Below are 14,777 nucleotides of genomic sequence, written 5' to 3'. Positions count from 1 at the left end.
AGCCTTCTCCTGGGCACAGACTTACACCCAGGTCTGGTGGGGCAGGATGATATAGATCAGATAAGGGGTGTAGGTGGCACATTAATGGTTGTTTCCAGCTGCAAAATTACGTGATCCTTCTGTCACCTCTGAGGTCTCAGATATTATCATTATATTTTAATTGTTAGGCGCCACAAGATGTACTCAGCACTGTACAAAGGTAACAAAAAAAGTACAGTAACCGGTATATGTACAATTTACAAAAGTAAGCACCTCACAGGAGTATACAGTATCAATACAATAATTGTAGGGATGAGATACGGGGAAGACACAGCAGCTCTCAGTGACTCTGTACCCAGCGTATGGAGGAGCAGCCAGTGTCATAGTCACTGAGGGGAGACAGGAGACCAGGAGCACTGGTGGTAAGGATAGTGCAGTGGAAGGCACAGCAGCTCTCAGTGACCGTGTACCCAGCGTATGGAGGAGCAGCCAGTGTCATAGTCAGGAGACCAGGAGCACTGGGGGTAAGGATAGTGCAGGGGAAGGCACAGCAGCTCTCAGTGACCGTGTACCCAGCGTATGGCAGAGCAGCCAGTGTCAGTCACTGAGGGGAGAAGGAGACAGGAGACCAGGAGTACTGGGGGTAAGGATAGTGCAGGGGAAGGCACAGCAGCTCTTAGTGACCCTGTACCCAGCGTATGGAGGAGCAGCCAGGGTCATAGTCACTGAGGGGAGAAGGAGACAGGAGACCAGGAGCACTGGGGGTAAGGATAGTGCAGGGGAAGGCACAGCAGCTCTTAGTGACCCTGTACCCAGCGTATGGAGGAGCAGCCAGGGTCATAGTCACTGAGGGGGAGACAGGAGACCAGGAGCACTGGGGGTAAGGATAGTGCAGGGGGAGGCACAGCAGCTCTCAGTGACCCTGTACCCAGCGTATGGAGGAGCAGCCAGTGTCATAGTCACTGAGGGGAGAAGACAGGAGACCAGGAGCACTGGTGGTAAGGATAGTGCAGGGGAAGGCACAGCAGCTCTCAGTGACCCTGTACCCAGCGTATGGGAAAGCAGCCAGTGTCATTGTCACTGAGGGGAGGAGGAGACCAGGGGCACTGGTGGTAAGGATAGAGCAGGGAAAGGCACAGCAGCTCTCAGTGACCCTGTACCCAGCGTATGGAGGAGCAGCCAGTGTCATAGTCACTGAGGGGGAGAAGACAGGAGACCAGGAGCACTGGGGGTAAGGATAGTGCAGGGGGAGGCACAGCAGCTCTCAGTGACCCTGTACCCAGCGTATGGAGGAGCAGCCAGTGTCATAGTCACTGAGGGGGAGAAGACAGGAGACCAGGAGCACTGGTGGTAAGGATAGTGCAGGGGAAGGCACAGCAGCTCTCAGTGACTCTGTACCCAGCGTATGGAGGAGCAGCCAGTGTCATAGTCACTGAGAGGAGGAGGAGACCAGGAGTACTGGTGGTAAGGATAGTGCAGGGGAAGGCACAGCAGCTCTCAGTGACCCTGTACCCAGCGTATGGAGGAGCAGCCAGTGTCATAGTCAGTGAGGGGGAGAAGACAGGAGACCAGGAGCACTGGTGGTAAGGATAGTGCAGGGGACGGCACAGCAGCTCTCAGTGACCCTGTACCCAGCGTATGGGGGAGCAGCCAGTGTCATAGTCACTGAGGGGGAGAAGACAGGAGACCAGGAGCACTGGTGGTAAGGATAGTGCAGGGGACGGCACAGCAGCTCTCAGTGACCCTGTACCCAGCGTATGGGGGAGCAGCCAGTGTCATAGTCACTGAGGGGAGAAGGAGACAGGAGCACTGGTGGTAAGGATAGTGCAGGGGAAGAAACAGCAGCTCTCAGTGACTCTGTACCCAGCGTATGGAGGAGCAGCCAGTGTCATAGTCACTGAGGGGAGAAGGAGACAGGAGACCAGGAGCACTGGGGGTAAGGATAGTGCAGGGGAAGGCACAGCAGCTCTTAGTGACCCTGTACCCAGCGTATGGAGGAGCAGCCAGAGTCATAGTCACTGAGGGGGAGACAGGAGACCAGGAGCACTGGTGGTAAGGATAGTGCAGGGGGAGGCACAGCAGCTCTCAGTGACCCTGTACCCAGCGTATGGAGGAGCAGCCAGTGTCATAGTCACTGAGGGGGAGAAGACAGGAGACCAGGAGCACTGGGGGTAAGGATAGTGCAGGGGAAGGCACAGCAGCTCTCAGTGACTCTGTACCCAGCGTATGGAGGAGCAGCCAGTGTCATAGTCACTGAGAGGAGGAGGAGACCAGGAGTACTGGTGGTAAGGATAGTGCAGGGGAAGGCACAGCAGCTCTCAGTGACCCTGTACCCAGCGTATGGAGGAGCAGCCAGTGTCATAGTCACTGAGGGGGAGAAGACAGGAGACCAGGAGCACTGGTGGTAAGGATAGTGCAGGGGACGGCACAGCAGCTCTCAGTGACCCTGTACCCAGCGTATGGGGGAGCAGCCAGTGTCATAGTCACTGAGGGGGAGAAGACAGGAGACCAGGAGCACTGGTGGTAAGGATAGTGCAGGGGACGGCACAGCAGCTCTCAGTGACCCTGTACCCAGCGTATGGGGGAGCAGCCAGTGTCATAGTCACTGAGGGGAGAAGGAGACAGGAGCACTGGTGGTAAGGATAGTGCAGGGGAAGAAACAGCAGCTCTCAGTGACTCTGTACCCAGCGTATGGAGGAGCAGCCAGTGTCATAGTCACTGAGAGGAGGAGACCAGGAGTACTGGTGGTAAGGATAGTGCAGGGGAAGGCACAGCAGCTCTCAGTGACCCTGTACCCAGCATATGGGAGAGCAGCCAGTTTCATAGTTACTGAGGGGAGAAGGAGACAGGAGACCAGGAGCACTGGGGGTAAAGATAGTGCAGGGGAAGGCACAGCAGCTCTCAGTGACCCTGTACCCAGTGTATGGGAGAGCAGCCAGTGTCAGAGTCACTGAGGGGGAGAAGGAGACAGGAGCACTGGTGGTAAGGATAGTGCAGGGGGAGGCACAGCAGCTCTCAGTGACCCTGTACCCAGAGTATGGAGAAGCAGCCAGTGTCATAGTCACTGAGGGGGAGAAGACAGGAGACCAGGAGCACTGGTGGTAAGGATAGTGCAGGGGGAGGCACAGCAGCTCTCAGTGACCCTGTACCCAGCGTATGGGGGAGCAGCCAGTGTCAGAGTCACTGAGGGGAGAAGGAGACAGGAGACCAGGAGCACTGGGGGTAAGGATAGTGCAGGGGGAGGCACAGCAGCTCTCAGTGACCCTGTACCCAGCGTATGGGAGAGCAGCCAGTGTCATAGTCACTGAGGGGAGAAGGAGACCAGGAGTACTGGTGGTAAGGATAGTGCAGGGAAAGGTACAGCTGCTCTCAGTGACCCTGTACCCAGTGTATGGGTGAGCAGCCAGTGTCATTGTCACTGAGGGAAGAAGACAGGAGGTAAGGATTGTGCTGGCGAAGGTATAAGCGCACCCTGCCCAACAGTTTATAGTCTATAGGGGGATATAAACAGTTGGAGGGTGAATTGGGCAGGAGACAAGGTGGTTAGGAGGAGAGCATGAGAGAGAAGATGAGAAGATGGCTGAGTCAACAATCAAAAGATGTCTTAAGGGAACGTTTGAAGGTGGGATATAGAGGAAGAAAGTTGGACTTGGAGAGGAAAAATGTTCCAGAGGAGGGGGCGCTGGGGGAGAGGTCTTGGAGGCAGGCCCGGGAGGAAGTGACCAGAGCAGAGATGAGGCGGCAGTCAGAGGAGGGGGTGGTGTAAGAGAAATCGGAGGCAGGCATGGGAGGAAGTGATCAGAGCAGAGGTTAGGTGGCAGTTGGAGGAGGGGGCGCTGGGGTAGAAGTCTTGAAGGCAGGCACGGGAGGAAGTGACCAGAGCAGAGGTTAGGTGGCAGTCGGAGGAGGGGGCGGTGTGGGAGAAATCTTGGAGGCAGGCATGAGGGGGCAGTGTGGAAGAAATATTGGAGGCATTCAAGGGAGGAAGTGACCAGAGCAGAGGTGAGGCGCTAGTTGGAGGGGGCGCTGGGGGAGAGGTCTTGGAGGCAGGCCCGGGAGGAAGTGACCAGAGCAGAGATGAGGCGGCAGTCAGAGGAGGGGGCGGTGTAAGAGAAATCGGAGGCAGGCATGGGAGGAAGTGATCAGAGCAGAGGTTAGGTGGCAGTTGGAGGAGGGGGCGCTGGGGGAGAAGTCTTGAAGGCAGGCACGGGAGGAAGTGACCAGAGCAGAGGTTAGGTGGCAGTCGGAGGAGGGGGCGGTGTGGGAGAAATCTTGGAGGCAGGCATGAGGGGGCAGTGTGGAAGAAATATTGGAGGCATTCAAGGGAGGAAGTGACCAGAGCAGAGGTGAGGCGCTAGTTGGAGGGGGCGCTGGGGGAGAGGTCTTGGAGGCAGGCCCGGGAGGAAGTGACCAGAGCAGAGATGAGGCGGCAGTCAGAGGAGGGGGCGGTGTAAGAGAAATCGGAGGCAGGCATGGGAGGAAGTGATCAGAGCAGAGGTTAGGTGGCAGTTGGAGGAGGGGGCGCTGGGGGAGAAGTCTTGAAGGCAGGCACGAGAGGAAGTGACCAGAGCAGAGGTTAGGTGGCAGTCGGAGGAGGGGGCGGTGTGGGAGAAATTATGGAGGCAGGCACGGGAGGAAGTGACCAGAGTAGAGGTGAGGCCGCAGTTGGAGGAGGGGGCGGTGTGGGAGAAATTATGGAGGCAGGCACGGGAGGAAGTGACCAGAGTAGAGGTGAGGCGGCAGCCGGAGGAGGGGGGCGGTGTGGGAGAAATCTGGAGGCAGGCATGAGGGGGCAGTGTGGAAGAAATATTGGAGGCATTCAAGGGAGGAAGTGATCAGAGCAGAGGTGAGGCGGTAGTTGGAGGAGGGGGCGGTGTGGGAGAAATCTTGGAGGCAGGCATGGGAGGAAGTGATCAGAGCAGAGGTGAGGCGGTAGTTGGAGGAGGGGGCGGTGTGGGAGAAATCTTGGAGGCAGGCATGGGAGGAAGTGACCAGAGCAGAGGTGAGGCAGCAGCTGGACGAGGGGGCGGTGTGGGAGAAATCTTGGAGGCAGGCACGGAAGGAAGTGACCAGAGCAGAGGTGAGGCAGCAGTCGGAGGACGAGCAGATAGAACGCGGGGGAAGTGTTCAATACTATCCTTATAATGTGATGCATTTTGCATCTTTTGCGGGAAAACGCATATGAAGGACCACTCCAACCAATATAATAATTTTCCATTACACATAAGTGTTGCATGTAATCCTGATGTCTCCTCACTCAAGACATATATCAGGGTTAATAGAGCACTTTCTTTTAGCAAACAAACAGTACTGTCCACGTGAATACTGGGTGTGGCCCTAATGGGGTCAGGGCCTGAACTATTATATTTTTCAGAGTATCCACCATATACTGTTAATCCCTCTAGAGTGTAAGCTCTCATGGCTAAGGATTGTCTCGTGTCTGCATCTTCTTTGTTGCCCTTGTCCTGTTTCTATACACCCACTGCCCGGAGCGGCCGGGTTATCCGTCGCCCTACAGATGGTGATGAGGGAGACAGGACGGCCTTTGTGGACGTTTGCGTAAGGAAATCTCCATCTGCTCCTTGCACTGTGCCCTCCTGAGCTGAGCAGCGAGGAGAGAAGGGAGACAATGATCGGAGAAGCAGGCAAGGTGCGATGCCCACTCCAGAGGAGATTTGTATTAGATCTCATTGTCATATTGTTCAGAGGGGAAATGAAATGCAGCCAGCAGCTGCTGTCCCCTGCTCACCCGATCTCTCCGCACCGCCACTCTACTCGCTGCGCGCATTTGTATTAGTGCCAATTAATCAGCGCTATTGTTGTGTTTTGATTAACAAACTATTGGCCAGGAAATGGGAACAAATGCATTGTGAATTCAATATCTCGGTAGATTAAGATCTTTGTGGAAATAAAAGGAAAAGTAACCCCCAAAATACGATGAATGAATGACTGAGAGGTGCAGACATGAAGACGGATGGCGCTGGCGCTACCGTTAGTGCGGCCGGCCACTGACGGAGTCTGCATTTATGACACATACACTAGGAATGCTCAGACAGCGGACTGTATAAGCTGCCGGAGATTTATCAAATAATCAAAAGGGGAAGAGTGAAGCGGTAGCCCACGGTAACCAATCAGATTGTAGCTATCATTTATCTAGCACATTCTGTAATAGCTAGAATCTAATTGGCTGCTATAGGCCTCCGTTTGAACCCCCTTAGACAGTGGGGAAGCCCTGTTGGAGTCATTCTTATGGGTAGGATTCAGAATTGTAATCCAGGGGTATTAGAAGCCTATGGAGATACAGGGCCAATGAAGTGCCTAGGACTAACAGTCCAATAAGAAGAGATCAGGACTTGCTCTGAATTTCCTGCGCAGCCACTTACTCAGTCCACAAGAGCTTACAATCTGTTGCATCTGAAATCGCGGCACCAGTTCTTCTTTTTAACTTGAATGTTTATTCAACTGCTGGCGCCGCTGGTGCTCGCAGGAGGATCGCGGTTCCTGGAAGGACTGCCAGCACCAAGCCCAATTCATAACTGTCCTCAGATTAAAAATCAAATGACCAGTTTGGCAAACACAGCCCTCAGCAATTCCCATAGGATGCGAGAGGCTTCGGGAATTCACCATGGTACAGATCTGGCAATCGCACTAGTCGGCGACCCGCGCTTATACCACACGTGTCCGCACGGACGCGGTATTCTATAAACACAGAAGTGTAATGCCGGGAAGAGTTACCATGCGACGCGCTGCACCGATATGGCAGCGTCACTTTTATGGTTTGCAGTGCAACATATCTCACAAGGATCATACGTGTAATTTGCACGCATCTAACATGTGATTGTCGGAACAGGACAGCGCAGATGTCAGCAGTGTGTGTCCGATCCCTAATACGCCCCTGACGTTACACAATGCCATACAGATGTCTTTAGAAAGAAAGACTTATAACGTAGCGAGGTCTGACCCGGCAGAGAGAGAAGGGATGATAAGAGCCCATTGTGCTGTGTATCCGGACGCTGCACGGAGGCTGTAAATGATTAAACTGCATTGTTCAAGCTTTTCTCCCGTCCGTCACTAATATGTGTGATATTCATCGTGCTGGGATTAACCCCTGCGCCACCTCTAATATAGCGCATTCCCCGCGTACGCTACTGGCCTGGTGAGTGCCGCCTTCCCCACTGCACGGTGACACTTTCTGCCTCAAGGGAAAAGCAAAACCTTTTCCTAACTATTAAAGTTCAGAACATTCGGCTACATGGTGGCGGCCGTAATGTTCTATCACCGCCACCAGCTCCGTAGGTCAGACACTGGCCGGGAACAGGTTAATCAGAAAGGTCCCAGTGAGCAGGGATAACGCGCTCACAGTACAATCGGTGAATAATAATGTCTTCATGTTCTTGATGGACAATAACAGATGGACCCTCGTCCCCAGGAGCTGGCGCATTGTCTGGGGTCTTACCTGTAACTGCAGCGGACCCAGGCCGGGAGTTGCAGCAGCTGCAGCCGCCATGGTGGTTGGAATCAGCTGAACGGGGTAAGGGTCACCTGAGAGGGAGAATAACAGAGGAGTTAGCACCCTTTATCTACTCCCCACCTGCACATTAAATGCCGGCATTCATTCCCTCCAAAGCCGCCTTTTGTGCACGGTACAGGGGCCTAATGAAAAGCTCTATTGTCACTTACTAACACTCTGCACAATCGGAGCTGGGAGAGGAATTTGAATAAAAGGCAATAAGCAATTAAGGAGGAAACCTCATCCCTGGGTTGTTATTTTTCATACTGTATTTAGGGAATTGGGAAGAAGTGGTGCAGAGCGCTCGCACTGCTCCTCAAAGCGCAGCTAAAGCCGTGAGATCGCAGGGGCGGAATTCGTGGTAATACGTGAACTTAGGGTCTGAATCCGAACCGGACGCATTTGCATTTGCGATTTCACTCGCAAAACAAATGCGAATATATCCTAATGACTCCGAAGTTTACCTGAGCGTCGGGACGCTCACTGCTGCCTACTCGCATCTCCCTCCGACGACGTGCAATGCCAATAACGTAAATATGGACGCAGGGGCGCCTATCTCCTAACGCGCGTATAGGGCTCTCCAGCTGCGAGCAAGGACGCCGTCGTGCCTGATAAATGCACACCCAGAAAACAGTGTGTAAAGAGAACTAACACGCCTGCGTTTCTGTAGCCACCTTGCAAACGGCGACTACCTGTCAATCACTTTATGAGTAAATCCTCTTACTGACCGAAATCAGTGCGGCTTATACCTCTCGCAATGGCGTGCAATCGCTCAGTCTGCGTAAAACATGAAATTTCAGCGTGGAACGGAATCAGGCTCTTACTCTGCAAACCGCATAATATGAACCGGACAGACCCCCCCCCCTCCCCCCTCGTCATCACATGATACATTTCTACTTTCCAATATCTGCCAGGTCGCCCTAGATACGGCCGCTGCGGAGATAATAATCAGTAAAACATTTACGCCACATGTAAAGAGTTGTTTCCTGGGACAAGCGATGAAGTATTTTATAAAGCTGCGACCGTCATGCCAGCGACCTGATTACAGCGACATCAAAGTGCAGTTAGTGAGGATCAGCAGAGCGTTTGTGTTTGGCCCAATGAATTGGTCACTGATATGATTATCTCTTTATCTCTGCACACAGTAATGCAGCGGAGATGCAGCGCACGGCGGATACGGGGAACAAATGCCCTCCGGGACCACGTCCCTCTAAAGAGCCAAGTCTAATGTCACGGAAAGTAATTAAGCAAGTCCATGTATATAACAATGTACATAGGGCCTGATTCAGAGCCGCTCGTAAGCGGCCGCTCGTTCGCTCCGAGCGATGTTCGCACATCTGCGCATCCGTATGGGTCGTAATGCGCATGCGCCAACCAGTCATTGCAGTCGGAAATCGAGCGCTCGCTAAATAGCGAATGTCTGCTAATTTGAGTGACAGGATGAGGCGTTTGTGGATGGTAACAAGGGAAGGTGCTTGAAAACGGGGAGTGGTGATCCGAACGCAGGCGTGCCAAACGGTCAAAACGGGCATTTTAAGGGTGTGCATAATTAACAAAGCAGCGTCATCGACCACGTCACTTGGTTGTTTCTTAGCCTGAACTGTTCGCATGATTGCGGTAGGAAAATCTTACCACAAGCATTGCGAGCAGTTCAGACGCCTTTCGATGTACTCGATTAATCAAATAAATAGCGGAGATGACGTAGGATGCGAGTGGCCAGGGGGCGTCTTTACAAAATAGCGAGCGCATGTTTCGTTCGCTCGCTCAGACAGCCGTCAACAGACCGCAAAGAGTGAGCGCTCAATTTAAATAGCCGGCCCCTTTTTCTGAACGTGCGAGCGCAAATAGCGTCCGGCTGTGAATCAGGCCCATAGTGTCTATAGGGGACTTGCCCATCTGAGAGAGTTTACATTCATTATATTGCAAATATTTTGTGCATTTCCGACGTTCCCCTAATCTGACCGTGACCTGATTTACTATGTGTATCTCAAACACACCGTGCAACAGGGGGACTGTTACTGCCTAACAATTACCTATAGCAGCAGGGTCTCCCAACCTCACGTGTCCTCTGGATGTCTCATTACCTGGCACTAATTAACACTAAAAAGGTTTTAATTTAGTAGGTAAAACTAGCAAGTGCTTAATGGAAAGTATCGTACTTAGATGTCTGAAAATAGCAATTCCCCTTCCTGTCCCCACTCCGTGCATTAAAGTCAATGACACAGATTTATAGAAAACTCTTACCCCTCATATAGGGCTGATTTTATAGGGCACCAATCGCCGACTCCCACCGGAGGCCACCATGACGTGGGCTGGGCCAATATTCCACCTGTAAGTGCATTAGGAGGAAGTGACATCACTCAGGCAAAGTGGCTGATTGATGTCATCAGTTCCTGGAGACCAGATTGGTCCCACTCTCAGGGACATTGGCCCAGACCATCAGATGCACCAGTGGTAGCAGTAACCGAGGGAAGGCTCGGAGAGACGATGAAATCGAATGCTGAGGATACCGCCGCTGGCTGGGCTGTCTATGACTGATACAGAGCGCTGAGGACACGCCGCTGGCTGGGCTGTCTATCACTGATATAGAGCGCTGAGGATACGCCGCTGGCTGGGCTGTCTATGACTGATACAGAGCACTGAGGATACGCCGCTGGCTGGGCTGTCTATGACTGATCTAGAGCGCTGAGGATACGCCGCTGGCTGGACTGTCTATGACTGATACAGAGCGCTGAGGATACGCCGCTGGCTGGGCTGTCTATGACTGATACAGAGCGCTGAGGATACGCCGCTGACTGGGCTGTCTATGACTGATACAGAGCGCTGAGGATACGCCACTGGCTGGGCTGTCTATGACTGATACAGAGCGCTGAGGATACCGCCGCTGGCTGGGCTGTCTATGACTGATACAGAGCGCTGAGGATACGCCGCTGGCTGGGCTGTCTATGACTGATACAGAGCGCTGAGGATACGCCGCTGGCTGGGCTGTCTATGACTGATACAGAGCGCTGAGGATACGCCGCTGGCTGGGCTGTCTATGACTGATACAGAGCGTTGAGGATACGCCGCTGGCTGGGCTGTCTATGACTGATACAGAGCGCTGAGGATACGCCGCTGGCTGGGCTGTCTATGACTGATATAGAGCGCTGAGGATACGCCGCTGGCTGGGCTGTCTATGACTGATATAGAGCGCTGAGGATACACCGCTGGCTGGGCTGTCTATGACTGATACAGAGCGCTGAGGATACCGCCGCTGACTGGGCTGTCTATGACTGATACAGAGCGCTGAGGATACGCCGCTGGCTGGGCTGTCTATGACTGATACAGAGCGCTGAGGATACATCCGCTGGCTGGGCTGTCTATGACTGATATAGAGCGCTGAGGATACCGCCGCTGGCTGGGCTGTCTATGACAGATACAGAGCGCTGAGGATACACCGCTGGCTGGGCTGTCTATGACTGATACAGAGCGCTGTGGATACGCCGCTGGCTGGGCTGTCTATGACTGATACAGAGCGCTGACGATACCGCCGCTGGCTGGGCTGTCTATGACTGATATAGAGCGCTGAGGACACACCACTGGCTGGGCTGTCTATGACTGATATAGAGCGCTGAGGATAAGCCGCTGGCTGGGCTGTCTATGACTGATACAGAGCGCTGAGGATATGCCGCTGGCCGGGCTGTCTATGACTGATACAGAGCGCTGAGGATACGCCGCTGGCTGGGCTGTCTATGACTGATACAGAGCGCTGAGGATACACCGCTGGCTGGGCTGTCTATGACTGATATAGAGCGCTGAGGATACGCCGCTGGCTGGGCTGTCTATGACTGATACAGAGCGCTGAGGATACGTCGCAGGCTGGGCTGTCTCTGACTGATATAGAGCGCTGAGGATACGCCGCTGGCTGGGCTGTCTATGACTGATACAGAGCGCTGAGGATACGTCGCTGGCTGGGCTGTCTATGACTGATATAGAGCGCTGAGGATACGCCGCTGGCTGGGCTGTCTATGACTGATACAGAGCGCTGAGGATACGCCGCTGGCTGCGCTGTCTAGGACTGATACAGAGCGCTGAGGATACGCCGCTGGCTGCGCTGTCTAGGACTGATACAGAGCGCTGAGGATACGCCGCTGGCTGGGCTGTCTATGACTGATACAGAGCGCTGAGGATACGCCGCTGGCTGGGCTGTCTATGACTGATACAGAGCGCTGAGGATACACCGCTGGCTGGGCTGTCTATGACTGATACAGAGCGCTGAGGATACTCCGCTGGCTGGGATGTCTATGACTGATACAGAGCGCTGAGGATACGCCGCTGGCTGGGCTGTCTATGACTGATACAGAGCGCTGAGGATACGCCGCTGGCTGGGCTGTCTATGACTGATACAGAGCGCTGAGGATACGCCGCTGGCTGGGCTGTCTATGACTGATATAGAGCGCTGAGGATACAGGAGCGCTGGGAACAGTGTGTCGTAGCTGGACGGAGTTGCAGTGTAAGAATAAAGGATGACAAGATCAGTGTCTCCCCTACACGTCACTATTGCTCCCTACATGATGAGAAGATCGGTGTCTCCCCTACAAGTCACTACTGATCCCTACATGACAAGGAGATTGATGTATCCCCTACAGGTCACTACTGATCCCTACATGATGAGATCGGTGTCTTCCCTATAGGTCACTACTGCTCCCTACACGACGAGATCAGTGTCTCCACTACAGGTCACTACTGCTCCCTACATGACGAGATCAGTGTCTCCCCTACAGGTCACTACTGCTCCCTACATGACAAGATCAGTGTCTCCGCTACAGGTCACTACTGCTCCCTACATAACGAGGAGACTGGCGTCACTCCTACAGGTCACTACTTCTCCCTACATAACGAGGAGACTGGTGTCACTCCTACAGGTGACTACTTCTCCCTACATAACGAGGAGACTGGCGTCACTCCTACAGGTCACTACTTCTCCCTACATAACGAGGAGACTGGCGTCACTCCTACAGGTCACTACTTCTCCCTACATAACGAGGAGACTGGCGTCACTCCTACAGGTCACTACTGCTCCCTACATAGCGAGGAGACTGGCGTCACTCCTACAGGTCACTACTGCTCCCTACATAACGAGAAAACTGGCGTCACTCCTACAGGTCACTACTGCTCCCTACATAGCGAGCAGATTGGCGTCACTGCTACAGGTCACTACTTCTCCCTACATAACGAGGAGACTGGCGTCACTCCTACAGGTCACTACTTCTCCATACATAACGAGGAGACTGGCGTCACTCCTACAGGTCACTACTGCTCCCTACATAACGAGGAGACTGGCGTCACTCCTACAGGTCACTACTTCTCCCTACTTAACGAGGAGACTGGCGTCACTCCTACAGGTCACTACTTCTCCCTACATAACGAGGAGACTGGAGTCACTCCTACAGGTCACTACTTCTCCCTACATAACAAGGAGACTGGCGTCACTGCTACAGATCACTACTGCTCCCTACATAACGAGGAGACTGGCGTCACTCCTACAGGTCACTACTGCTCCCTACATAACGAGGAGACTGGCGTCACTCCTACAGGTCACTACTTCTCCCTACATAACGAGGAGACTGGCGTCACTCCTACAGGTCACTACTGCTCCCTACATAACGAGGAGACTGGTGTCACACCTACAGGTCACTACTTCTCCCTACATAACGAGGAGACTGGCGTCACTCCTACAGGTCACTACTGCTCCCTACATAACGAGGAGACTGGCGTCACTCCTACAGGTCACTACTTCTCCCTACATAACGAGGAGACAGGCGTCACTCCTACAGGTCACTACTTCTCCCTACATAACGAGGAGACTGGCGTCACTCCTACAGGTCACTACTGCTCCCTACATAACGAGGAGACTGGCGTCACTCCTACAGGTCACTACTTCTCCCTACATAACGAGGAGACTGGCGTCACTGCTACAGATCACTACTGCTCCCTACATAACGAGGAGACTGGCGTCACTCCTACAGGTCACTACTTCTCCCTACATAACGAGGAGACTGGCGTCACTCCTACAGGTCACTACTGCTCCCTACATAACGAGGAGAGTGGCGTCACTCCTACAGGTCACTACTTCTCCCTACATAACGAGGAGACTGGCGTCACTCCTACAGGTCACTACTACTCCCTACATAATGAGGAGACTGGCGTCACTCCTACAGGTCACTACTTCTCCCTACATAACGAGGAGACTGGCGTCTCTCCTACAGGTCACTACTTCTGCCTACATAACAAGGAGACTGGCGTCACTCCTACAGGTCACTACTGCTCCCTACATAACGAGGAGACTGGCGTCACTCCTACAGGTCACTACATAACGAGGAGACTGGCGTCACTCCTACAGGTCACTACTTCTCCCTACATAACGAGGAGACTGGCGTCACTCCTACAGGTCACTACTTCTCCCTACATAACGAGGAGACTGGCGTCACTCCTACAGGTCACTACTGCTCCCTACATAACGAGGAGACTGGCGTCACTCCTACAGGTCACTACTTCTCCCTACATAACGAGGAGACTGGCGTCACTCCTACAGGTCACTACTGCTCCCTACATAACGAGAAGACTGGCGTCACTCCTACAGGTCACTACTTCTCCCTACATAACGAGGAGACAGGCGTCACTCCTACAGGTCATTACTTCTCCCTACATAACGAGGAGACTGGCGTCACTCCTACAGGTCACTACTGCTCCCTACATAACGAGGAGACTGGCGTCACTCCTACAGGTCACTACTTCTCCCTACATAACGAGGAGACTGGCGTCACTGCTACAGATCACTACTGCTCCCTACATAACGAGGAGACTGGCGTCACTCCTACAGGTCACTACTTCTCCCTACATAACGAGGAGACTGGCGTCACTCCTACAGGTCACTACTGCTCCCTACATAACGAGGAGACTGGCGTCACTCCTACAGGTCACTACTTCTCCCTACATAACGAGGAGACTGGCGTCACTCCTACAGGTCACTACTACTCCCTACATAATGAGGAGACTGGCGTCACTCCTACAGGTCACTACTTCTCCCTCCTTAACGAGGAGACTGGCGTCACTCCTACAGGTCACTACTTCTCCCTACATAACGAGGAGACTGGAGTCACTCCTACAGGTCACTACTTCTCCCTACATAACAAGGAGACTGGCGTCACTGCTACAGATCACTACTGCTCCCTACATAACGAGGAGACTGGCGTCACTCCTACAGGTCACTACTGCTCCCTACATAACGAGGAGACTGGCGTCACTC

General features: G+C 53.4%; 1 protein-coding gene across 8 annotated transcripts in view; it reads right to left on the bottom strand.

The window, feature by feature from the left end:
* Positions 1 to 14,777, bottom strand: part of SOX5 (SRY-box transcription factor 5) — a 278,404-nt gene that overhangs the window by 46,851 nt on the left and 216,776 nt on the right. For all 8 annotated transcript variants that reach the window (XM_088459731.1, XM_088459729.1, XM_088459728.1 and 5 more), the window contains one exon: positions 7,436 to 7,521. In XM_088459731.1, coding sequence (XP_088315857.1) covers positions 7,436 to 7,521 — 86 coding nt within the window. The remainder of the gene's footprint in view (positions 1 to 7,435; positions 7,522 to 14,777) is intronic.

Source organism: Taudactylus pleione, unplaced genomic scaffold (assembly GCF_031769625.1).
Source record: "Taudactylus pleione unplaced genomic scaffold, aTauple2 ptg000928l, whole genome shotgun sequence".
NCBI lineage: Eukaryota > Metazoa > Chordata > Amphibia > Anura > Myobatrachidae > Taudactylus > Taudactylus pleione.
This window is presented reverse-complemented; position numbering and strand designations above follow the sequence as displayed.